The sequence below is a fragment of the Epinephelus fuscoguttatus genome, linkage group LG4 (genome assembly GCF_011397635.1).
Source record: "Epinephelus fuscoguttatus linkage group LG4, E.fuscoguttatus.final_Chr_v1".
In the NCBI taxonomy this organism is placed as follows: Eukaryota; Metazoa; Chordata; class Actinopteri; order Perciformes; family Serranidae; genus Epinephelus; species Epinephelus fuscoguttatus.
The window spans coordinates 25,086,322-25,110,864 of record NC_064755.1 but is presented as its reverse complement, the minus strand read 5'-3'; the positions used below and the strand labels follow the sequence as shown (position 1 = coordinate 25,110,864).

The following is a 24,543-nucleotide window of genomic DNA, read 5'->3' as shown; positions in this document are numbered from 1 at the left end:
CAGCAGCTGGTAATCTTAGCTCAGTACAAAAGACTGGAAACAGCTGGTCTAGATCTGTCCAAAGGTAACAAGCTCTGCCTACTGGCACCTCTAAAGTGCACCAATTCACAGTTTGTTATTTCTGTACAAAAAACAAAGTGTAAAGACGTCAGTTCATCGTCGTATGGTGAGTTATATGACAGAGCATTTCTTTACCAAGACCAGTCACTTCCTAGAGTCTCCGCTCTCCTCAGAGCCATGAAACAGTCAGACACATAATGTATTGTAAAACAGTAAATTGTCGTTTATACCTAAAGGTAACCAGTGGGGCTGAGAAATAAAGCTAACATGGAAGTGGCAAAAACTGCAGTTCATTGAATGGCCACTTGAGGCTGGCTCCAAAAGCAAGTGCAATCTCCATAGAGCCCTTTGTTAAAATCCATCCTTCCATACATACATACATTTTCATCCACTTGTTGCGGTGTCCCAGGTTGTGGGGGCAGCAGGCAAAACAAAGCATCCCCTCCCCAGCAACGTTTTCCAGCTCCTCCTGGGGGACCCCAAGGCGTTCCCAGGCCAGACGAGCATATGTAATCCCTCCAGCGTGTTCTTGGTCTGCACCCTCCAGCGTGTTCTTGGTCTGCACCTACCACTGGGAAGTGCCCAGTGGTAGGAGGCCCAGTGGTAGGAGGCCCCGGTGCAGACCACTGGGACATGCCCAAAACACCTCAAACGGGAGGCACCCAGGAGCCATCCAGATCAGATGCCCATGTTAAAATATTGAACTTTACAGCAGAAATAAACATGTTTACAGCCTGGTCCAAAAAACTTTTTTGGTCTCAATAGCTGATTTCAACAGTCATGACAACTGTACGGAGAGTGAATACCTATATAACTCACCCTTTTATATTCTGTTAGGGCTTGAAGTTATGCAGAATTACGGGTGGGCCGCTTTGAATGACGAGCTGTCACCACAGTCTATGAGTCAGCTCCACCCTCTCACCCAAACATGGTCACTTGTGGCTCCAAAAAAGATGGTGATGGCTGAAATGCTGAAGTGGAGGCTTCAAAACAAGAGTCCATAAACCAATGGGTCATGTCACAACTCTGTCCATGATACAACATGCTAATTAGTAGTGGTGTAAATCAAAACCTCCATCACAATACAATATGATATTGATTCTTTGGACAATAATGTATTTGGCGATATCACAAAGTCTGCCACATTTTTGATTTGATTCAGTTCAGATCCCTGTGATCGAAATAAGACGATATCAGTAAATATCATCATTGTCTATTTCTTGTCTGCTAGGTCGCTAGCACTGTTTGACTGTTTAGGAGGGAGGTGTGCTTGGACGGAAATGGTGGCATAAATGCGGCATGGTAATTTAACAAAAAGATATCTTAAAGATTACAATATGTACTGATGTTTTAACTTTGCATTGGATATGGATCATTGATCCTTGAACTGATATATTAATCCAGATCAATGTATCGTTAGTTAGAGATGTAGTAGATGTGTTTGAAGGTGTTCCTCCCTGTTTCCATTCTTGATGCTAAGCTAAGCTAGCTGGCTGGTGGCAGTAGATTCAAATGTTCATTATGTACAGACATGAGTGTGGTGTCAATTTTCTCATCTTACTGTCAGCCAGGAAGAAAATAAGTACTCCCTGTGCTCCCCAAGGGTTTTCTATCATTGGATGACCTGTTCTGTACCTTGGGGTTCAGATGAGTTTGTAACATGCTGTTTTATTACATACGTTCTTGACTTTCCCACTCATCATACCAAATTATGAACAAATGCATTTAACTTACGTGACTGGAGAAAATCACATTCGGAGCAACCAGCAACCCCAGTAACTGAATCATGTTTAAAGAGCTGGCATGAAGCTCTGATTGTCTACCTCACGATACGGCTAAATTTGACTCCGCAGCACACAACCCTAATCAGCTGCATCAAAACAATCATTAACTAACCTCCCGTTGCCTCCTTCTGTTTCTCTGCCTCCTTCTCCACACAACTCTGAGACCCCTTGCTCTCACTTCGCACACCCCATGTCCCATCATCCCTTTCACAGAGCTCCATAACACAAACAGGACCTCACAGACAGCACACCGAGGAGGCTGAAACAGTATCACACACTGAGAAAAAAAAAAACACGCTTTCACAACACGGTGTTCAGAACATGTGAACATTATGTTGTCAACAACGTTCATGTGTTCCCTGTTTTAGTTTGAGTCTGGATTTGAATTATGAATTTAGCTCTGTATCCTGTACCTTTTTAAGGCTTTTACCGCCACATGATAATTCTGGGTGCATGTTTGTTTTTATGCATTACTCCTCTGTGCAGCTGCTCTGTTAAAGGTACAGCATGTCCTACATGTAGCTGAATGGATGTTTTGATACGGCGCACAGCACATCTCCTCAAAAACACAGGCAAACCCTTTGCTTCAGGGTTTTTTATTGACAACATTTTGTGCCGACTGGAGAACTGCTGTCCACTCTGTGAGCACACATGGCTCCAGGTTGAAACTATCTAATAATGTTTAATTTACTCTAATGGGTGTTGGCTTACATAAACACTGTTGCAGGGTTGATATAATCATTTTCAGAATTAAATTAATGGCCACAATTTTTCTGTTTATGAAAGAGACTAATATACAGTGTATCACTGTGTGCTTGAAAAGCCTCACAACAGCGAGAACTATGCAGAAAGCAATTTGCTGCAACATAATCTACCAGCAAACAAATGAAATAACATTAAATACATTTGCTTTCATGATTTTCCCTCATAATCACCTCAAAAGACAAATATTTTCATTGATATAATATTGTACAAAATCTCATCAAATCACTGTGGAACATTCGTGTCTCGTTCTCACGTGTTTCGGTTATCTAAAGTAAATATTAAAACTATAAACAATGCGTTTTTTGTCAGTGACACACCAATCTCCTCTGTTTATTCTGGCTCTTTAATGGTGTAAAGGTCGTAAACCTGAGCCCTTGGACGTAATATAAGTGATGTCCTCCCATAGGTTGTGAGGTTACAAGCGTACCATTGATAGGCTGCCTGTGAATGGTGTTAGGAGGAAGCCATCTGCTGCTGTTTATGGTTCATTAACCCCGCTACCCCTGGATAACCAGGCTGCCCCCACAGCAACAGGTACAACAGGGCTAATACTTAGAAAAAAAATAATCATTGGCCAAGTCTTGTTTCTGCTTCAACATGCTCCTCAATTCAAAAACAACAATAACTGGAAACTCTTAACCTTACCTTCCCAGATGTCCATAGGTATACTGCGAATCTGCCAGCAGTAATGTGATCTCGCCCTTCTGCATGGACATGACACCCTCCTCCAGGGCCTACAGGTGTCAAAACACAGTGTGTTATTTAGAGGACTGACTGAGCTTTTACATAATTACACGAAATGCATTGAAGCATAACTTTGTCTGGTGCCCTTTAAATTCACTTAAACATAGGAGGATGAATCACAAGTTTCAAGCATTTTAGCACTTTCAAGAACTTTGATTGCCAGGCTAGCTCTGGGGATGGCAATGTTGAGAGTTGGTTCAGACTGAAATATCTCAACAACTATCTGACAGATTGTCATAAAATGTGGTTCATATATTTGTGGTTCCCACAGGATTAATCATAGTGATTTTGGTCATGTTCTGACTTTTGCTCTAGCGTCACCATGAAGTTGACATTTTTTCATTTTAAGTCTTAACAACTATGTTCCAATACTCTGGTTTATGACCCTGAGCCTGTTTATACCTGCTGTTAACATATGTTCCAATGATCTGACCATCACTGTTCACACCTGTGTCTATCATGTGTCTCCATCTGTGTTGAGATTTTTCACTGCCTATATCATGCTTACACTAAAAGATCAAAGAGCCCCATTGTTTGCTAGACTTGTGAGCGGTTTTGTTGGTACAGCTGAAGATATAGCTGTCAGTAGAGTCCAACACATCTCCTTCCATAAAGCAAAACCATGGATGGTCATGCAACACAACATACACAACAACCACCATGTCCACTGGTGGCACTGATGATGCAGTCCTTGTCAGGGATGCTTTAGGATGCATTTACACTACATAAGACATGGTCAAATGCGCCTCAGACCGACTTGGCAATGGGTTTGAGTGATTGGAACACAATGCGTCTTGGTGGTGATTAACCTAAATTTAGCGCTGTCCACGTGTGATCAGATAACATGTTAATACCAGGTGTAAACAGGCTCTTGCATCAACCTCAACTACACTTTGTGTTCTGCGCTTGTTAGCCATAAACTGTACAACAGAGGTGTAGCTAAAGTGATGTCACCCACTGGTTTGTAGACTACCGTTTTGACACCTCAAATTTGACATTTTGGCTGTCACCATCTTGGTTTGTTTTTTGTTTTTTTTTGGTGCCACATGTGACCATATTTGGATGAGAAGGTGGAGCTTTGGGCAAGCGGTGGATGTATTTGAGAACCCAAGGACACGACTGTGGCAGTGACTTGTCAATCACAAGGTAGCCTCACCCAAAGCATATCCTATTTTATCGTCTATTTCACTCTAACTGGAACCATAATTTACAAAACGAACATCATGCTGTATTGGAGAAAACTTGAAACTAGTGACTGACACCATAAAATTGTTAGCAGAATGTTTACTGAGGTAATAAATCAAGTGAGAAGTAGGGTCATTTTTTTCTTCTGGTCAGTGGACAGAACATAGGTTTAAGGCCTTTCTGCATTGGCTTAATTTTCAGACCCGGAGCCTACGTCCACGTCTTCTATAGAGTCTATGTAATTAGCCAGTGTTAGCAAGCTAGCACACTAAATTAAGATGGCGGACATGGTAAACATTAAACGAGCTTAACAACAACATGTTGACACAGTCATTGTGTTGTTAGTACACTGACATTAACATTTAGCTCAAATCACACTGTACCTAAGTACAGCGGGAACGGCCCATTGTTCCGACCATATTGAACCCATTCTTCCGAAGTCCAGTTGTTCCGAAATCATCATGATGCCCTGTGGTTAAGGTCTGGTTAGGTTTAGGCACAAAAACCACTTGGTTAGGGTCAGGAAAAGATCATGGTGTGGGTTAAAATGAAAAAGAAAGTGACAAACACATAAGCCGTGAGCCTGCTCCGCCACAAGCCGTTCCCAGCTGACCCAGAGCCGGTCGCGGCGCACCATCAAGGCAGAAATACACCCGCCGGGAGCCATTCAGCACCGCGGACCGTCGGACTAATGGGATGTCGGACCAATGGGCTGTCGGACCAATGACATGGACCCAGTACAGCTTCACTGTGCTGCCAAGGTGTCTGTAATCTCTTAGCCTTGTTTACCTGTTTTCACAGTCTCTGTTCGTCACTATTGAAGTGTGATGTTACCTGGTTTACATCTCCCTCTCCAATAACAAGGACAAGCTTGCAGTCCTTCTCCACCACAGTGCGGTCCTCCAGGACACATTGCATCTTCACAGTAACCTCCTGGCCCCAGGTGGGGCTCAGGGCAAGCGGGTCCCCGGACTCCAACAACTTCTTCCTCAACAGCCGATCCCCTGCGTGAGGAAAGAAGAAAGGGTCATGCAGAAGAAAGCGAGGTTAATCTTGTGGCTGTTGGTAAACAAGTGCTCAGACACAGACAAAAACATACTAGGCTTGACCTCAGTCATGTTTGGTCTTTTTTTTTGTCAATCCAAAATTAAATCAAAAGGTTAAAGTTAAATAAACAGGAAGCAATGGTTACTGATGAGTTAGGGCATTTTTTTTTTACTAATACCAAGTGTGTTGTACTGATGTATCCTCACCTGTGATGTCATGCCAATCATTTGCTGCAAACAGCTCTTCAAAGGTGGAGGAAGTCCACTCCACTGTGGCGTATTCTGGAAAGAGGCTCTCTGCTGAGCTGTCTCTCTCCAACACATCATCCTCTGTTGATGGGTCTTGAAACCGCACCATCTTCCAGCTGTTTGTTTTTTTCAGTTTCCTCCGCTCCTTACATCCTGTGTCTTCACTTTGCTCAGGATCAGAGGGGGTTTTTATCTCAGTGTTTTTACTCTCTTCTGCACAGCTCGCTGTTTCAGCCTGCTCTTTCCCACTCAGCTCCTCGCCTTCCTCTGCAGGCCCACAGGGCGGCTCGGTGTGACTGTCCCCGTCAGAAAGCTTGGAAATGGCCTCTGTTACCTCGGGCTCTGTAGGCTCAGCTGCAGGGTCTTCGTGCTCTTCACAACACGGTTCTGTCTCCATGTCACTGCAGAGAGTGATGGACACCACCTGCATTAGCCTCCAGAAAAGATGATCCTCCTGGTCTGAGCCAATGTTCCGCTTAGGTGCAGGTTAGTAGTTCAGTTGGAACCAACTTCTGCCACCTACATTCAGTCAAAACAAAGAAAAGATCTCCATGATGTAACATTTACAAAAATCCATGTTGTGTTTCATTAAATCCTACTCAGAAAGCATCCCTAAACCCTGGCTCAATGCACAGGTTTTTTTGGAAAAGCTTTGTCCCGCCTGTATCTGCAAAGTTCCTGTAGTCCTGTTGCACTTTGACCTCCTCTCACTCCTGCTTGCGATTGTCTCAGTCCACACAGTCCAGTGATGTGGCAGCACCAAAAAATGATCAATGTAAAGAAACTGTGCAACGCAACGAAGCACTCCCAGCCAGCAGGCTTGTGCACTGGTAATCTGCAGGATTAGAAGAGAAAAACCTAATCTGCCAGAACGTCTGTAAGCTTCTTAATGACTTCACCGTCGTGCCCCACAACGCAGTTTCCATGAATGCAATCTACCAATAAGATCTCAGGAGATACAAGCTCTAACTTAATTTGCTTCGAGTTATGGTAAAGATGTTTATTTTGACTTTTTAAAAAGAACCACAGCACTAATAACCTGCAGGCTGTAGAATTGACACCAGATTACAGATTTAATATGGTGTAAAACTGCCGGAGGATAAACATCTCACATCATGTGTATAACACACTTGGGTATATTTACATTCTTTAAAGCTGAAAACATTCTTTGTTTTTAACCCATGAAGGTCATTTAAAAATGTTTTGTCAAGTTCATCGAGAAAATAAATCAGACATTTTTCTGAGCCTTGAAGTACAGATAAATACTAAACTATAGTATTTAACTTCTAAGAGTTTGGTCTAAGTTCAGCAGACTGTGACTTTGACGTACAATCTAAAAGCTGGCCGGATTTAAAAGGACAGTTCACCTTAAAGTAAAAAAAACAACACACTTTTCCTCTTACCTGTAGTGCTAATTATCATCTAGATTGTTTTGGTGTGAGTTGCTGAGTGTTGGAAATATCAACTGAGAGATGTCTGTCTTCTCCTCAATATAATGGAACTAGATGGCACTTTAAAAAACATTTGAAAAATTCAACAGCAATGTCTCCCGCCAGAAATCATGATCCAGCTACTTAGGATAATCCACAGACCTTGTTGAGAGCATTTTCATGTATTTTCTTTCTACAGGTGCAGAAGAAAATGTGCATCTACTCATGGACAAGAGGTTCATGCTTGTGTAAGGCAGAATTTATACTTCTGTGTTGAACCTACGCCGTAGCCTGACATGCACGGTGCACCTCCCCAGAAATGTAACTAAATGTCGCAGCGAAGCAGAACTTCTGTCTACTTTTTGTACGTTAAAACCATTTCCCTTTTGGAAACAAAGCTTTTATTTACTTTAATTTCACAGACAAGAAACAATAAACTGTGTAGATAATAAAGCCTCCACAAAAATAGCATTTTAAGTCTTGCAAATTTATACTTCAGGGATTTATACTTAGGGATTTATGCTGGCTTTGTATGAGCAGAGGAAATCTCTGCTCATTGCTAGGCTAATATATACAATGTAAAATGCCATAGGCTGGCGCTAATAACGTTAGCATGTTACATTTGTTTGGAAAACGTGTTTAGTATAAAACAGTTGTTTTGTTGGTGAACCTTGTCAGTTGTAAGGGAGGCGAATTTTGGAACGTTACCTTTCCTAAATGTTGCCGTTGCCCCTGGTTTCATATGAAAAGAGGAAAAGTTCGCTAGATGCTAGATGCACCCATCTTCTAACAGCTTCATCCTCTTGGGGGTCGCGGGGGGGCTGGAGCCTATCCCATCTGACGTTGGGCGCGAGGCAGGGTACACCCTGGACAGGTCACCAGACTCTATCAGGGCTGACACATAGAGACAGACAACCATTCACACTCACATTCACACCTACGGACAATTTAACAATTTAGAGTTATCAGTTAACCTAATCCCCAATCTGCATGTCGGAGGAAGCTGAAGTGCCCGGAGAGAACCCACGCTGAAACGGGGAGGACATGCAAACTCCACACAGAAGGGCTCCCACACCCGGAATCGAACTGGGAACCCTCTTGCTGTGAGGCGACAGTGCTAACCACCACACCACCGTGCCGCCCTAGGCTAATTTATGCAATGTAAAATGCCACAGGCTAGTGCTAATAACCTTACCATGTTGTTTTTAGGGAAAATGTGTCCAGATAAAGAAGTGTTTTGTTTGTAAATGCTGCGAGTTATAGTGAAGCCAATTTGTGTACTTGTGTTTGAAATTGTCTCTATTAAGCCATGTTTAATGTGTGTTTTGAATCAACCAAACTTTATAGCACTTCACAGAAACCTCTGCCGCTGACAAGTGTTTTTGAGGTGAGGCAAGTTTTCCGCAGAACCGAAAACAAAACAAGTCTCGCATTCTTCTTCTTCTGCGTTTTCTGGCGGTTGGCAACCAGCTTGTAAATGCATTACCGCCTCCCATCTGGAATGTGGATATCACCATGGAGAGAGGTGCGTTATGTCAGACTTAATTCGAACATAACTGTTTCCATCCCCCGTTTTGCGAATCAGCATTTTTTTGAATCAACCAAAACCCGGCTAAAGCGAGCATATTTTAGTTTGAGCGAATCAGGGGATTTTAATTCGAATTTTGGCGTTTCCATCATAATTTTCTGATGCGATACTTCTAGATGCACATCTAAACAGGCTGATGGAAACATGACTACCGACACACAACACACAACATCGTATATAAGTACTGTATAAATCCAGTTTAAGATGTAAACTTTAACAGCCTCCTAAGCTGAGCTGTAATGTTAGCTAGCTCAGTGATGCTAGGTGAGCTAGCAGTAGATGAACGCATTCTTCTGTGCGGTGATTCAGTTGGCGGATGTAGTATAATAGAAAGAAAACAGTTCCTACATGAAACTTCTCACAACAAGGTCTGTGGATTATCTTGAGTAACCAGGTCATGATTTCCAGGAAGAGACATTGCTGTTGTGTTTTTCCAAATGTATATTTCTGGCACTTTGAGCACCACACACCAAGTGTTATCTAGTTGCATTATATTCAAAAGAAGTCAGACAAGCCGATATCTCCAACACTCAGCAACTCACACCAAAACAGTCTAGACTGATACATATAGGTAAAAGTAAAAATGTGCATTTTTGATTTGTCTCTTTAAGTGACAGTTTTAGAAAAAGTCATGTTTATATTGCAATGAGATTTTTCCCCATGACTGAGCATTGTCTCTACATTAATGTAAAAGCTAAAGTTGTCTGACCTTATGTCAGATGTGTTACCTAAAAACACCCAGTTGTTCATAGAGGGTGATAACAGGATCTAGATTACACTGATTAAAATGTCACAACACTGGTTTTGTAAGACTTCATGCATCTGTCACTTTCAGCAAATAAACAGCACAGAAAATGTTACCCAGTTGTTTCACTGGTGCACTAATGCAAAGTCATTCCTAACCTACTGTACTGTTGTACTAAAGGAAATGACAAACATAAAAATATCAGGTATTGTATCAAGTATTTGGCTGTTGTGTCACTGCAGGAGCAGAACTAGACTAACGTAACACTACAAACAGTTAGACAGAAAACATCCTCCCAACCATGTTGTAAATAAGCACTGCACTACTGACTGCAAGGCTACTCACTAATCCACAGCAAAAGCATGTTGTCCATCAGGGATTAAATTAATCCAGATTCCACATTTGTCTTTTATTTTCTCTGACACACAGAGAAACGATACACACACAGCGAGTAAAGGTGACGTTTGTTTGGACGTTGTTTTTTCACAAATACTGCGCTTTAATGCTTTTGAGATACTTAAACTTTACATAGGTGCTGTCATTATACTCATCATAGTCATTATCTCATTCATCTTCTAACCGCTTCATCCTCTTGAGGGTCGCGGAGGGGCTGGAGCCTATCCCCGCTGACATCGGGCGAGAGGCAGGGTACACCCTGGACAGGTCGCCAGACTATCGCAGGGCTGACACATAGAGACAAACAACCATTCACACTCACATTCACACCTATGGACAATTTAGAGTCTGCATGTCTTTGGACTGTGGGAGGAAGCCGGAGTGCCCGGAGAGAACCCACGCTGACACGGGGAGAACATGCAAACTCTGCACAGAACACACCCGGGATCGAACCGGCAACCCTCTTGCTGTGAGGCGACAGTGCTAACCACCACACCACCGTGCCGCCCACTGAGAAAATCAGTGTTGGGGAAAGTTTCTTTTAAAACATAAGAGGTCCAAGACTAGCATCGTTCACTGGTAGAGGTACTACAAAAGTGCACCCTGATCATACCATAAGCCGTCACTCATGTAATGGTACACGTGCCGAGCTTAGAGGGTGACATAACACATATGTGTGGGGGCAAATGCTACCTGAGATGGCATGGGGTAGAGCAGAGACAATACTTTGGATAAGTTATTTTTTCTGGTAAATTTCTCTTTTACTTAAGCAAAATGTTTTATGTATAACAGAGTATTTTTATACTGTTGTTTTTACTGTATACTTCTTCCTCCACTTACATTTTGTTTTGGAATAAACATGGGAAATAATCTAAGTTTTTCAAATAGGTTTTGTTTTGGTTAAAATTTCTACACCAAAACTTCTCTGCACTGCACAAAAAACTAAATGAGAATGTCATTTCCAAAATGTCTCACTCATACATGTCTCTGCAGGGGTCAGTCTACACAATAACCAGTTTTAATTTGGATACTTTAAGTTATGTTTAATTAGGAGTATTGTTATACTGTTGTTTACATATTGGTACTTCAAATCAGTGGTTCCCAACTGGTAGGTCCTGGTCCAAAAGTGGGTCCCGGGTCCATTCTGAATGGACTGCAAGTGACTCATGATGGTGTCAAGTTTGTAAAAAAAACCCCACATACACACGTGATCTTGAAGTACAGTGAATTTGGCACAGAACTTTTATCTTGAAGTGCCACTCCCTGCTGTAAAGTGAGTGACTAATGGACAGCTATGTGACAGAGACAGCAAACTAGCTCAATGACATGGCCAAACGTAAGTATAATGCTGGATACATTGAACTGTGTGGACCTTGGATAAATGACTGGACCCTGTGGCTGGACCACTTGAGAATCATTGCTTTAAATGATCCAAATACTATCCATCCATTTTCATCCACTCATCCGAGGCCAGGTCACAGGGGCAGCAGGCTGAGCAAAGCACCCCAGACATCCCTCTCCCCAGCAACGCTCTCCAGCTCCTCCTGGGGGACCCCAGGGTGTTCCCAGGCCAGATGAGATATAATCCTTCTAGTGTGTTCTGGGTCTGCCCCGGGGCATCCTACCAGTGGGACGCACCTGAAACACCTCCAGCGGCAGGCACCCAGGAGGCATCCTGATCAGATGCCCAAACCACCTCAACTGACCCCTTTCGACGTGAAGAAGCAGCGGCTCTACTCTGGATGTTCGAGCTACTTACCCTATCTCTAAGTCTGCTTGTATCTGGGATCTCATTCTTTCCGTCACTACCCAGAGCTCATGACCATAGAGGAGGGTTTGGATGCAGACAGACCAGTAAATTGAAATCTATGCCTTCCGGCTCAGCTCCGTCTTCACCACAACGGTTTGGTACGGCGCCTGCATCACTACTGAAGCCGCACCAAACTGCCGATCCATGTCATGCTCCATTCTACCCTCACTTGAGAACAAGACATCGAGATACTTCAACACCCTCACTTGAGGGAGTAACTCTCCCTCAACCCTGAGAGGGTTTCCGGCAGAGAACCTCGGCCTCAGATTTGAAGGTGCTGACTGTCATTCCGACCGCTTCTGTATATATTCTGTTTGTGTAAATAATCTTGTTCAGTTTACATATATATTATGTATCATACATATATATTTTTACGTTTATGTTTGTTAATAATTCCTGTTTATTTAACTATATATTTGTAAATACTATGGTTTAAATGTCTTATATTTTCACGTATCTTTCCTCTCTTGCAAGGAGCACCTATAACATAAATAATTTCCCCTCGGGGCTCAATAAAGTATTTCTGATTCTGATTGACACTTGGCTGCAAACCGCCCCAGTGCATGCTAGTAAATACTTATTCCACCTGTGACTATTGATTCAGGAACAAACACGGGATTAAATAAAGTTTTTCATATAAGTTTAGTTTTGGTTAAACTTTCTGCACAAAGCTTCTCTGCACCGCACAAATAAATCAGAATAGTTTCCAAAATGCCTTTAATTTTTGACTCATACATGTTGCTGCAGGTGTGTTTACATTTCCTAGTGTGCGTGCTGCAGAAACACACGGTGCATTCACCAAAATCCAGTTAGAGGAGTGCAAGCCGGCCCAGAAATAGATCAAAGACAAGATAAATACAGGCTGGAAACTCTGAGGGCACAAATGCCTAAATGATCGTGACCTGGAAAGCGAAAGTAGAGTTGTTCCTCTCTCTCTCTCTCTCTCTCTCTCTCTCTCTCTCTCTCTCTCTCTCTCTCTGTCTCTCTCCATGTACGTGTGTGTCTGAATGTGTGTGTGGTGCTAGCCCCGCCCCCAGCCCCTCTCCTCCGTGACGTAGCAGGCAGTATGTCGCCAATAGTGTTCAGTTGTAGAAATGGCAGCGCTGAGACAGGAGCATCGGTATGGGCTCTCCTGTGGCAAAATCAACAAAAACACCCCGAATCAAACTCTGTATCACGTCAAACTCACTGACACTGCCATCCGGACCCTCGAAGCCTACCAGAACCTGAAGGTAAGGAGAAATCATCGGGTTGAACTTTGGAGCTTATGTGTGTGTGCGCGTGTTTTTCTTTCCCAGCTGTATTTTCATTTTCTTAGATCGCTTTCCAACTCCGGGAACAGTAGGGAAACACAGCTGTGTCTTATTTGGTATTAAAAAGTAAAAGTTGAAATAGTTGAGCAGGTTGAATGTGATCGACAGAAGCGTTGGCGTCTGATAAATGTTGCTTTACAGTAAAAGATAATGTATTATTGTCATCATAGCAGGCAGTTCAGTAGGCTGTGATGAATGAAGGGATTTCATTAAATTCCCCTATAAGCCCCGCGTACAATTTGTTTTGTGCAGAAAAAAGGAGAGGCTGTTTTTCAATTGTGCATGTCTGCTTGTTTACCAGAGCGTAATCTCCCGAAAAACCAAAAGGTATTAAAGTTCCCATATGACAGAGGTTTGTGATTATGAGCCCTGAGCTTTAAAAGCCTCTTTGCTTTTCTATACATACATTACATCTGAAATTCATTATTTAGATTATGGGCGAACACAGACGATTGTCAGTCATTAAATGTTTTTTTTTTTTTTCTGTTCGTTTCGCTCTCGGGAATAAATTAATGAACAAGCTATCAAGCAAATTATTCGACTCCTCTGAATCGGGAGACTGTTTTATTGCTTTTATGGTCCATTAGATTAGACCGAGATAATTTAGTCTATCCAAATGGTCTTTCCCAGAGCAATGATAAGACAGTTAGTCCCACAGTTAGGAGTGCAGCACTTGGAGGCTCTTTTTTTTTTTAAACAAATAAAGAGTATGTGCGTGTGCGCCACAGTCCCAGGTCACACTAAAACTAGACCTGGATGTGGGACTCGGTGGCAGGGCTCGACAACTTGTCGCTTGGCTCTTGTGTATTATTGTTTTTTGCCCTTTACACGCCTGGAAGCCCGCCCAGCTCCGGAGCTCATTGGTCTGTGAAGCAGAGTAAACTCCAGAGCTCACACAGCCTGACAGCTTCCTCCAGGCCAAAGCAGCCAGGCAGGCAGGCAGGCAGGCAGGAGAGGTTACTGCAAAAGTTTTCCAAGTCAAAGACCACCCCAGAAAACACTGCCTCAGACCGCTGGACTCCCACTGTGGTGGTGTGGGAGATTTTGTCCTCAGGAGCCTCAACCTGAAAAAGCTTCCTGTTATCAGATGTGATTTATTTATGATTTTGTGTCTGTGTTGTGGGTGAGAAGAGGAGAGTAGGCCCTGTTAAACCCTAAAATAAACTTCTTATACATGAAAGTTTGAGGGCTGCAACTAAGGATTTATGTGACAAATGTTTTCTCAAGCGAGTAATTGTTTGGTCAGTGAAATGCCACAATCACAATTACACAAATGTCAAAGGATATTCAGTTGAGAAGCAGTGTAACTTTGCCACATTTGCAAAAACAAATGACTCAAACAATCAATAGATTGTCAAAATAGTTTCAGAGTAACTTTTTGCTTTGACCGGGGGCCACTTCTACAGCATGACAGGAGGCCAGGGGCCAATTAAAAAGCAAACATTAATAATTAATACTTAAATAATTAGCTCTGACCTCTGACTCGGGGTCGAGGGGATCCTCCCTTGGCTCATTTTTTATGATAAACAAGCTCTGTTTTGTGGCTTTTTTTATGCACTTCGGCACCTTAATGACATTCAAAGTACAAAAAAATAAATCCCAGAGTGAATCAGTTTATTTTTATAGTGAATTAGATAATGCTCAGCAACCAGCCGACACCCTATCTGGTCTGGAAGTTGAGAATCATTGCAGAATTTCACAAAGCTGACGTTCTTGTTCTGTCCAAAGATGTTAAATTCCCTTTTGTTGCAGATTTAGAAACCAGCAAATATTCACAGTGAGAAGTCAGAACCAGTTCATTTTTCTCTCCTTTGCTTTATAAATGACTTCAATGACTAATCAATTATAAAAATAGCTGTTGATTAATTTTCTGTTGATCCTGTAATTCATTATTCTGTCCCACTTTCTAACACAGCACCCTTCATATGAAGAGTTTATTATTGGAAGTAATGGCTCCATTAATATCAAGGTTGTAAAAAAAAAATATCCCTCTGGCTGGTGTTTATCATTTCTATTTTGTTGCTTTAAATGTTGGTAATCCATTAATGAGCACTCGTGGGTCTCTAGCTGTCTAATAAGATATCATGTCTGTGGATATAAAGAAGTTAAGTAAATAATTTTTGGTCTAAATGCTGCAGCTGAAAGAGAATAAACACCAGGCAAAGAGTATCTGTCACAACCTGGCAGCCCTGAAATTAAAATTCTTATTCATGGCTAATCTACAACTAATATTTATTAAGCTGTTAGTTACAACTTATAGGTCCTTCTTAAAAGGTGCCTTGTTAGAAAGTTGTGTTAATTAATTGGCATTGTTTCAGTGAGTACAAAAAAATTAATAAATTATCATATAAAAAATAAACTGCTTTATTTTCCACTCAAGATAAACCATCTGATTTAGCCCTACGGCTGTGTTTGTAACAAACATTAAGTGCTTTAATATTTATTATTCCATTCAATATTAAAAGCAAACGGATGATGAAGAAAATCACAACAATACTCTTCAATGGGGAAGACATTTCCCAAAACCATTAATAATAAATTAAGAGCACTGTCAATCACAGGCACAGCTGTACGTCACGGATAATTGTCTCCATCTATTAAGCATGTATCATGCTGCCTCAAAGGCACATATTTTTTTATGATTTTGATATTTCTTTCATCAGTCAGGGGGGAAAGAAACAATATGATGTTCTGGAGCTTAAGCCAGGTACACTGTGGTCTTGGAGAGCAGTGCATTTATAAACCGCGGCACAGAGGGCTTATAAAAAGTACATTTTGAAAAAAATATATAATTGGTTTCAGAAGGAGCTTTGTGTCTCTCCCCGGGATCTGTTGTTGCTTTTATTTATTTAATCATTTAGAGGGGAAATCAGCTGAAACATACAAATAACAAACTGACTGACACAAAGTTTTCTGTAGGCTATAGATTGATTAATCACACACATTCCTCTAAAGATTAGGAGCACGACCCCCTGAACTGTGGACCTAATGATACAGAAATATTGCAGCAATTCATCAGGGCAGAGCCTGATGGGAAACGGCAATTATGGCATTGTTTTGGCATTTAGCGAGAAAAGTTTACCAAGGCCTTGTCTCATCGAGCCAGACTGCTGTTATCTGGAGAAATCCACCGTGCAGAGCTGGAACAATGGCGATATATTTCCACTCATAATGTATGAGCTGTCCATTAGATTAAACATGATTCCTGAATCAGTGACCACTTTCTTCTCTCTCTCTCTCTCTCTCTCTCTCTCTCTCCCTCCTCAGGCATCACTATCAAATCAGCCAGCGATTTGCTTCAAGGGGAGCCAGGGGGTAAGATGTTTTGCATACTCTCCCTAATGCCTCAGAAATTGAATGCTCTAATTAGTTCTGATTTGCTGTGGAGCACACTTGTGACAGTTCCTCTGCACATCTTACTCGATTCTTAAGCATTCAATAAGTGCCTGCATGTCACAAAAAGGGTCAAAAATCCTCTGATTATCATTTCACTCAGTGGATTTTGTTGCTTTGGATTGTTTTCTGTCATAAAACTGAAAGATCCAGCCATCAACAGGGAGAATGTGTCTGCTTTAAATGCACCAGAGAACAACGCCTGAGGGAAAGGTGTCCTTAATTTGCTTAGTTATACTTTGTTGTGTCAAATATCCTGGACTGCATGTGAAGTACATAATCTACAAAAATACTTGGCAGTGAAAGCAAGAGGGCATTCCTGTGTAGCGTCTGTGAAGAAAGATGCTTGTGTCCGGCCAGATTAACCGGGCCGCTATTGCACTCTGCCTGCTAGGCTACTACACGTCTACCACACAATCAGCCCTGTCTAAAAGGAGCTGTTCTAATCCCTGCAAGAGCCGATTGCATCGACGAAAGTGACTTTGCTCTGTACACAAACGCCTTCCCTGTGTGCTCACACGGACCCTGGAAGCCCTAAGACAGTGTACGCTATACCCCCAGGCTGCTAGCCAGGTTACTGGGTCAGGCTTGCAACTGGGGAGGCTTTGTTCGGGGAGGGGGAGGAGGGTAAAGGGGGGCTGGCGAACCCCAGGGAGCCCCCATGTCTCCATGCCTGTTGTCTCTGTGCAGACATGAAAGATTTGAAATATGGGAATGATACATGAGCGGTGGAATTTCTACCCAGGCAGCGTGCAAAATATGCCCAAAACACAAATAATACATGTAAACATGTAATAAAACATCTGTAAGACGAGCAGCAGATTAACCTGCTCATAAGAGTCTTTCTGTGAAGAAATGTTAAGTGAGTGCAATTTAAGTGTTCTTTAATCACTGAATGGGATTTGGTGATTATATCTGGGCTGGCACATTACATATTCAAATTGCTTTGCGGAATTCAAGCGCGGGCTCCCTCCCCCTCCGACAATAGTCCCCGAGCTGGACGATTGGGCATTAATGAGGTAGCTGCAACCATTGGTGGTGGGGGAGGCCAGATTAAGCCGTTAGTGGGGGGAGGATGTTGGTGAACATGGCAGTCTGGCATCCAACAGACCCGAGAGGATAACCAGTATCTGTGTCTCCAGGTTGGAGGTTTACAGCATCACAGATGTAGCTACTTTTTAATTTGCCGGATAAGTGTTTGCCAGAGCTCAAAAGCAGCATGAGCTTCAAGAGGTCAAATGTCGCGAGCGAGGAGGTTTGTGTCCACTGACAGTTGGCAGCTGTAGAGCTCCATCACAGGAGCCACGACGGCTTCTCTCTGATCTTTGTCCTCACTGGCTCATGTCACATTTCCTGTAAAGGGGCACTTCCAGGGCCACAGAAACCAGAGGAATTCTTCAAATCACTGTCCTGGCGTCACTCCAGAGCTCAGCGGTATCAGGGGCCAGGGCTCCTATCAAGAAATAGCACACTGAGGTTTTTCGGCTGCCTTCCTCCCTGACCCTGCGGCATTTAGCCCTACTATTGTAAATTGTCTGCCAAGCTTGTAATCATGCGATGAAAGACACAGGCGACTGAAACTAGCATTCAAGGCGACTGTGAAACTTAGAAATTGCAATAAGAAAATTCTGCTTCTGAATCTTGCGAACCTCTATTTTTACTCGTCTAAAGTGGATAATATCGGAGGAAAGTGAGCTGAATGGGTTCGATCAATAACGTCTGGAGCGGTGAAAGAAAATTTAAAAAAAAGTGGAGGCTGTGATGCAACTAGAAAGAAATAAGAGAAGCAGAGAGATACTCTTCACATTTCATAAAAGATGGAAGTTGAAACGAAATTAGATTTCTGGATTACTTTGAAATAATCACCAGGGATTAGGGAATATATTCAGAGCTGGTCTGGGTTCCCATGGCCAGGAATTTCACATCCTAGTGCTTATTTTCCTCCAGGGCTGGCAGCACTGCTTGCTTGTTGGCATGATCTATATCCATTTAGTGAGAAATGAAGCTTGTGTCAGTTCTTATTTATTAGATCCAGGCCGCAGGGTGCATATTGATTAGGAAATGTGTTTTATCCATTGCTACAGTGCTTGTTATTTAAAAGCACATACTTCTTTTTCTTGATGTTTCCACTCACATTTCTGTACGGGCTTGTGAGCACTGTGTCTCACCTATTACATCGTGGCACTCTGTATTATTTTGCACCACTGAATATAACATTTATTGGTGTAATACTGTGGCAGTAAACAAAGACATTACATTTGAATACTCTATGTTGTGCTGTGTCAGGTGTGACATCGGTTTCATTTCCTCCTCACTTCATAAATGTTGAATTGCAGTTGCCAGAGTAATTGTTTTTGTTTACGGCCCTGTCTGTATTTATGTGCACAGCTGTCACATAAAGGCAGCGGTGTTGGGATGAGGGGAACATGGAGGTGCTCTTAAAGATATTCTCATGACGACTGTGTGTGAAGGCTGAGCTTCCCCTGGGCTCCCTCCCACCGGCCCTCTTGATTATTTTGCCATTTCACCCCATGCCTTGGCTGAGTCCTTGGGAGACATCAGGGCCTCTATCTCACACACGGCTGCTCTGACTCTACCCCCCGCCACCATGCCGCTTTGCTTCACCTCCCCGCTCGCACTGCAAATAAGCTTTTGCAGAGTGCAAGTGTGTGTATGTGTGCATGCACACATCCTTTTTTCTCTCGTTTTTTTTCTGGAAGCTAATTAGAATAACAATAACAGGAATGTGGTCTGAGAGCCGTCCTCTCCCAGTGGCATAGCAGTGAGAGGGAGAGTTGTCCCACGTGTTTCTGAAAGGGCACACGCCGCTCTATTCATCCAGATGTGTTAAGCGAGGCAAAAGTCTCTGTGTTCTGCACTCGTCTGAGGCCCACTGTGTTTATGCAGAGCTAGTTTGGCCTAAGGATCTTTGGCTCATACAGTATATTTTAGGAACTCACCTCATGAGATCCTGCAGTTAAAGAGGACTTTTCTTTACTTAGCTCCTCTGTTATTATTGTGTTCTTTTGCTTAAAACAGGGGATTTCGAAGAATGCCATGTTGACTGTGGCAGCATTTTAGTAGAACATTTTTATGGTTACAAGAGTGCTGTAAAAGATCAGAAATCGGTGATACAAACTAGGGGGGGCAGTGCGACTAAAAACGGCAATATGTGAGTAAATAACCTTTAATTTGTAAGAATAAGGAACACAGTGAAACGCACACAGAGTTTTGTGTTGTTGTTGTTGTTTGTTTACATTCCAAGCTGGGACCATTAGGACGGAAGATGTAACCATCACCCTGGGAAACTGGAAATAGCAGCAAGAGAACTCACAATAACAACACAGGCTGCTTAAAATAAGTGACTAAGGGAATATTGTTTGGTTGTTAACTCATAGGCACGATATCATAAAACTCAATGAGCAAAGCCTTTAAAGGTTGAATTTGGACTATTGTAAAATGTTATCATTTACAAAAAATAAAAGGAAATTAATGTTGCTGTTTCCTGTGGAAATGCAACAGATGATATGATGTTTTAGACTGATGATAAATGTTTGGGCAGTGGAGTTTCTGTGCTCATTTACCCCACAGGCTGTTTGGATATTGGCATCAGAATCAAGATTATTAAAATTGCAACGTCAACGGAATGACTAAATATAATGCTCATTATGCTGTGTGTTATTGAGGGCAGTGTGGTGTTTTTAATTACTACAAATAGTTTATAGTATTAGTTCTAGTTTATACAGAGACCCTTGGTGGTTTGTGTCCGGTCAGGAAGACATTGTGTTTTGTTTTTGTATTCCAGAGGTGTGGAGTCACAAGACTTGGACTCAAGTCAGACTCAAGTCACAAATTTGATCACTTTATTCTCAATTTTATAAAATCAAAAAGACTTGCAACTCGACTTCACTTGGACTTTAGACTTGCAAATACTTGATACCTATAAATTAAAAAAGTGTTATTTGATTAGTGTGCTAAGAATTAATTTGCTTCCCTTTAAATCAACGTACATTAATACTATTCATTCCCAGCAAGATGACACTTAAAGCTGCAGTAGGTAGAAAGCCTGAAAACGGTTGATTTTTGAGTCTCATCTGAGTTAGGTTTCGTTCGTCTCTGCCCTGAGCCCCTCCTACTAGACGCGCACACGAGTATTTTATCCTACTTGGTTCTGTTTCTCCCTCTCTGGGAGCCTTGGCTCTCCCTCACCGTGCAGCAGCCTGCCCCGCATATACCCCCTCGGCTTCGCTCCCACGGCCGACCCTCGCACCCTCCGGCCGGGCCCGGCCCCACCTCACCCTTCTCCTCCCTCTGGGGCTCCAGGGAACTGAGTTCTGTCTTCCTTTTTTGGGTTGTTTAGCCGTGTAGGCAGTTGTAGCCAATGCTGGAATAGCTATTTTACCTGGTGCACTGTTCGCAATTGCTGCTTGCCCTCCCCTTCTGCCGGCGGCACAGGAACGCGCATATGCAGTAGAACAGCCAATAGGAACGCAGTGGTCTGAGCTGACCTTTGATTGGTTGATGCACATCGGCACGATACTGATTCTTTGGAGGCTGAACACAGAGCCATGGTGAGAAACCTATTGTTTGTCTCAGATCACTTGATTTACATTATGCTTAAAGGATATTATAAAATTTTTACTCTATTATACCAAAACAATGTTGCCTACTGAAGCTTTAATTCCCCAGATCCACTCTGTTTAAACCACCCTACAGTATCAAATTAAGTTGCAGGAGAGAACCATGAAGAAGTAAAATTCATTACTGAGTGTCAGTTGGAAAAAAATGATGCCAAAGATACCAGGGTTTGCATACAAAAACTATGTGGTGGTCAACAAAACAAACTGCAGTATGCAAAACATGCGGGTCAGACATTGCAGACGGAGGCGCAACAACTTCAACTTTGTTCAACTTTTAAAGTCACACAGAGAACACTAAGTTGAGGCTAATATTAACATAGTTAGCGAGCTAATGCTAATTGTTAAAATGGCATCACATTTGGTGAAGAAACTTAAAGTTTAGGACTTGGGACTTGAGTGCAATGACTTGTCTTTGTCCTACCTCTGTAATATTCACATATTTCTTAAGGTTTCTTTGTAGCAAAACACTCTCAGCAAAATCTAATACATCTGTCAAAAGAACAAAGCCTCAATTTGCCATCTAAACATATTCATACCAAGAATCATTAATATTTTTAATATCTCCGTGACTATAAGGAAGTGACAATTTAAATGACTTCTGATAAATGCGACAATCTTACTATGCAAAGCTGTCAGTTATTCATTCATTCAAGTCATTTGGTGCTATAAAAAGAAAAAACAATGCTGATAATAAGGAAATATTTGGTACAGTGTCTGCACTGACCTCGGAGGAGTCTTATCACAAACATTTTGTTCTTGGATTTAAAAATGTGGCACAACAGGAAATGAGCAACACTAACACAGCAAGTGAGCATGGGCAGTGTTGTTGTGTACAGTCGTGAGGAAGCTTAACCTCAGGAACTTGAAACTAACAGAGAGCTGTTGTTTAACTTAAAGACAGAGAGCTTTGACTGGCATATATAATCCTTATTAGATTTGTGGAGAAAGATACACTCTGCACAAAAAAGACTGTCGTATTGAGATCTCTACACTTAGAATCCACAAGTTTACCTCACAAAGCAGTGTGTGCCTGGATATCAACAGGGACATTTTACAGTTTTCTAATCTATCTTACTTATTATATTTTCATAAGTAATGGGGATACAATGGAGCTTTTCACCTGAAACATGCCTTTCCTTACACCTGTCACAGTTCAATCACACTGACTGCATTATTTGGCTCACCTCCTCAGTCCATGCAATGTGACGTTACACACCACATCTCCGTGCATGTTTTGGATTTCCCCCTCTTTCTCCAAGTTTCCCTGCAAGTTAATCAGGTTTGGGCATACTTTTCCAATGCACAATCTGTGAATTGTTAAAGGATTACAGACTGCCTGCTTGCGTGGAGAGAAAAGTCCAGTAATGGGAGTACAGCGCAGCGCTCCAAGTGGCTTGTGGGATTGCTCCAGTGAAACAGGCTGGGAATCAACAAGGAAAACACATTGCTGCTGTCAGTGCATCTGAGGTCTAATAACCAGCATGTAAAGGGAATTTCCTAACTTCCAAAACACTGGCACTGTCTAATGCAAATTAGACATGGTTTATTTGGGGGAATCCATTTTCAGAAAAAAACCCAGTCTGAGCGTAATGTTGTTTTTGTTTACATAATTTGAATAGAGGAAGCAGTGGCCTCACATAGGCTTTTAAAACCTCCATCCCTCTGTGTATAAAGAGGAAGGCACCTACAGTAAGGAGGGGTGGGGTGTCGGGGGAGGGGAGAGACGGAGAGTGTTTGTTGAGGTTGACAGATTAGCCCCAGCCTCTTGGAAAAAGACTGATTCTGCTTGGCATAACAGGCAGTACCTTGGGGGATGCTCGACAGTTGCCCATCCCCATATCCCTGCACTAACTCCCGTCAGTCCCCACCCCCCTTTCATTTGCTTTCCTGTCTCTACCAACCCCCCTCAATGCAAAGATCCTCGAGAGCAGGAACCACGACATCCATCCTGAGAGCATGATTTAAACCATAAGAGGTGATGTCACATGTTTTGTTTTCAAATGAGTCGCAGAGGAATTGTTGATCATACTGTAGAAAGCTCGGGGACGGTGAGGAAGAATAATTAATGTGACCCCTGTGTTTCTCTGACAGACTGCACTTGCTCGCCTGCATGTGACAGCTGAGTGTTTTCTGTCAGTGCCTCAACTTGTGGAGTCCATTATGTGATGTATGATCTCAACTTTGAGTGAACGTTTAAACCTAAATAAAGAGGAGGAAATACACTTGCTCCAGCCAGGATCCACCCCCCTCTTCTCTGCTGAGTCGCTCATCACATTCCTACAGGACGACTATTTAGGGCCATCCCTCATGCACTGGCTCTACTGGGAGCCACCACTACCACTGCCACCCCCCTCCTCTTCCTCCATACACACCCAAACCCCCCAATCCCTCCCTTTACCCTCCAACAACACACAGCCACACGTCCCCGCTGTTCATGAATAATCCAGGCGGGCCGACAGGCCATTGCACTCAGCTTTGTGGGGGAAGAAGCTAGAACAAAAGACGGGCAGCTCACAGAGCAGCTATGGCTGAGTAGGCTCAGATGAGAAGACAATGGTAACTAGTGTCAGTACAGACAGGGGCAGGAGGCAAAGACTTCAGAGTAAATCACATATCCAGGCGCCTGCTCCCATCTCAGTGTTGCCATGCCAAATACCAGAGCTGGGAACCTTGCCGTCTCTCTTTCGTCTGCAGAGCAAAGAAAGGAAAGACAGAGAGAGCAACTATCCTCTCATCTTTCCCTGCAGATGTTTGGACTGAGGGGAACAGCAGATCTCTGCAGTGAAGCTATTTTTTCCTTCCTCATCAAATAGGAGGGTTAAGAACTCTGTTTAACCTCATCAAAGATGAGCAGTTTTAACATGCTCGGGGAGTTAAAGATGAAGTTTTACAAGGACATCACCGATGGTGTCCTTTGTCCTTGTTCAACTGCTGAGCCCCCTGCCAAGATTTTTTGTTCCAGTCCAGTTCACACCTTACAACAGCTTGAAAGTATTTGACATCTCCAAACACACAGGCCCTGGAGTAGCAGATGTGGCTGGGCCGAGGCCACAGAGGCAGTTATTGTATCAGCCTGTACGCCCCGTGGGGGGGCTGCACTGACAAGGTGTTAAGGATTGCCGTTCTGATGCCATTTGGTTGCTCCGACTGTAACTGTCTAACGGCTAAACTCTCATATCACGATAACACACACAGCTCTCACTGCTGTGTGTTTCTTTTATGAAGCTGTTTAATTTTATTTAACTGACTAATGTTAATATTACACTCTGATGATAATAATACCCCATTAAGCTTTTCTCAGACTAATTAATCATGAGATTAAAGGACTCACACAATCATAATTAGAATACTATTGAGCATAAGCAATTTAATAAATTCTCTCTGTGGATCCAAGC

The 24,543-nt window shown here is 42.6% G+C and overlaps 2 protein-coding genes across 3 annotated transcripts in view; one reads left to right on the top strand and one right to left on the bottom strand.

Moving 5' to 3' along the window:
* Positions 1 to 24,543, bottom strand: part of fkbp16 (FKBP prolyl isomerase 16) — a 93,979-nt gene that overhangs the window by 39,290 nt on the left and 30,146 nt on the right. For both annotated transcript variants that reach the window (XM_049573527.1, XM_049573525.1), the window contains 3 exons: positions 5,792 to 6,352; positions 5,373 to 5,542; positions 3,255 to 3,343 (listed from right to left, as the gene is read on the bottom strand). In XM_049573527.1, the coding sequence (XP_049429484.1) occupies positions 3,255 to 3,343; positions 5,373 to 5,542; positions 5,792 to 6,263 (731 nt within the window). In that variant the 5' untranslated portion in view covers positions 6,264 to 6,352. The remainder of the gene's footprint in view (positions 1 to 3,254; positions 3,344 to 5,372; positions 5,543 to 5,791; positions 6,353 to 24,543) is intronic.
* Positions 12,879 to 24,543, top strand: part of LOC125887038 (RNA polymerase II elongation factor ELL) — a 31,964-nt gene continuing 20,299 nt past the window's right edge. The window contains exons 1-2 of the mRNA XM_049573524.1: positions 12,879 to 13,034; positions 16,383 to 16,430. Of these exons, the coding sequence (XP_049429481.1) occupies positions 12,897 to 13,034; positions 16,383 to 16,430 (186 nt within the window). The 5' untranslated portion in view covers positions 12,879 to 12,896. The remainder of the gene's footprint in view (positions 13,035 to 16,382; positions 16,431 to 24,543) is intronic.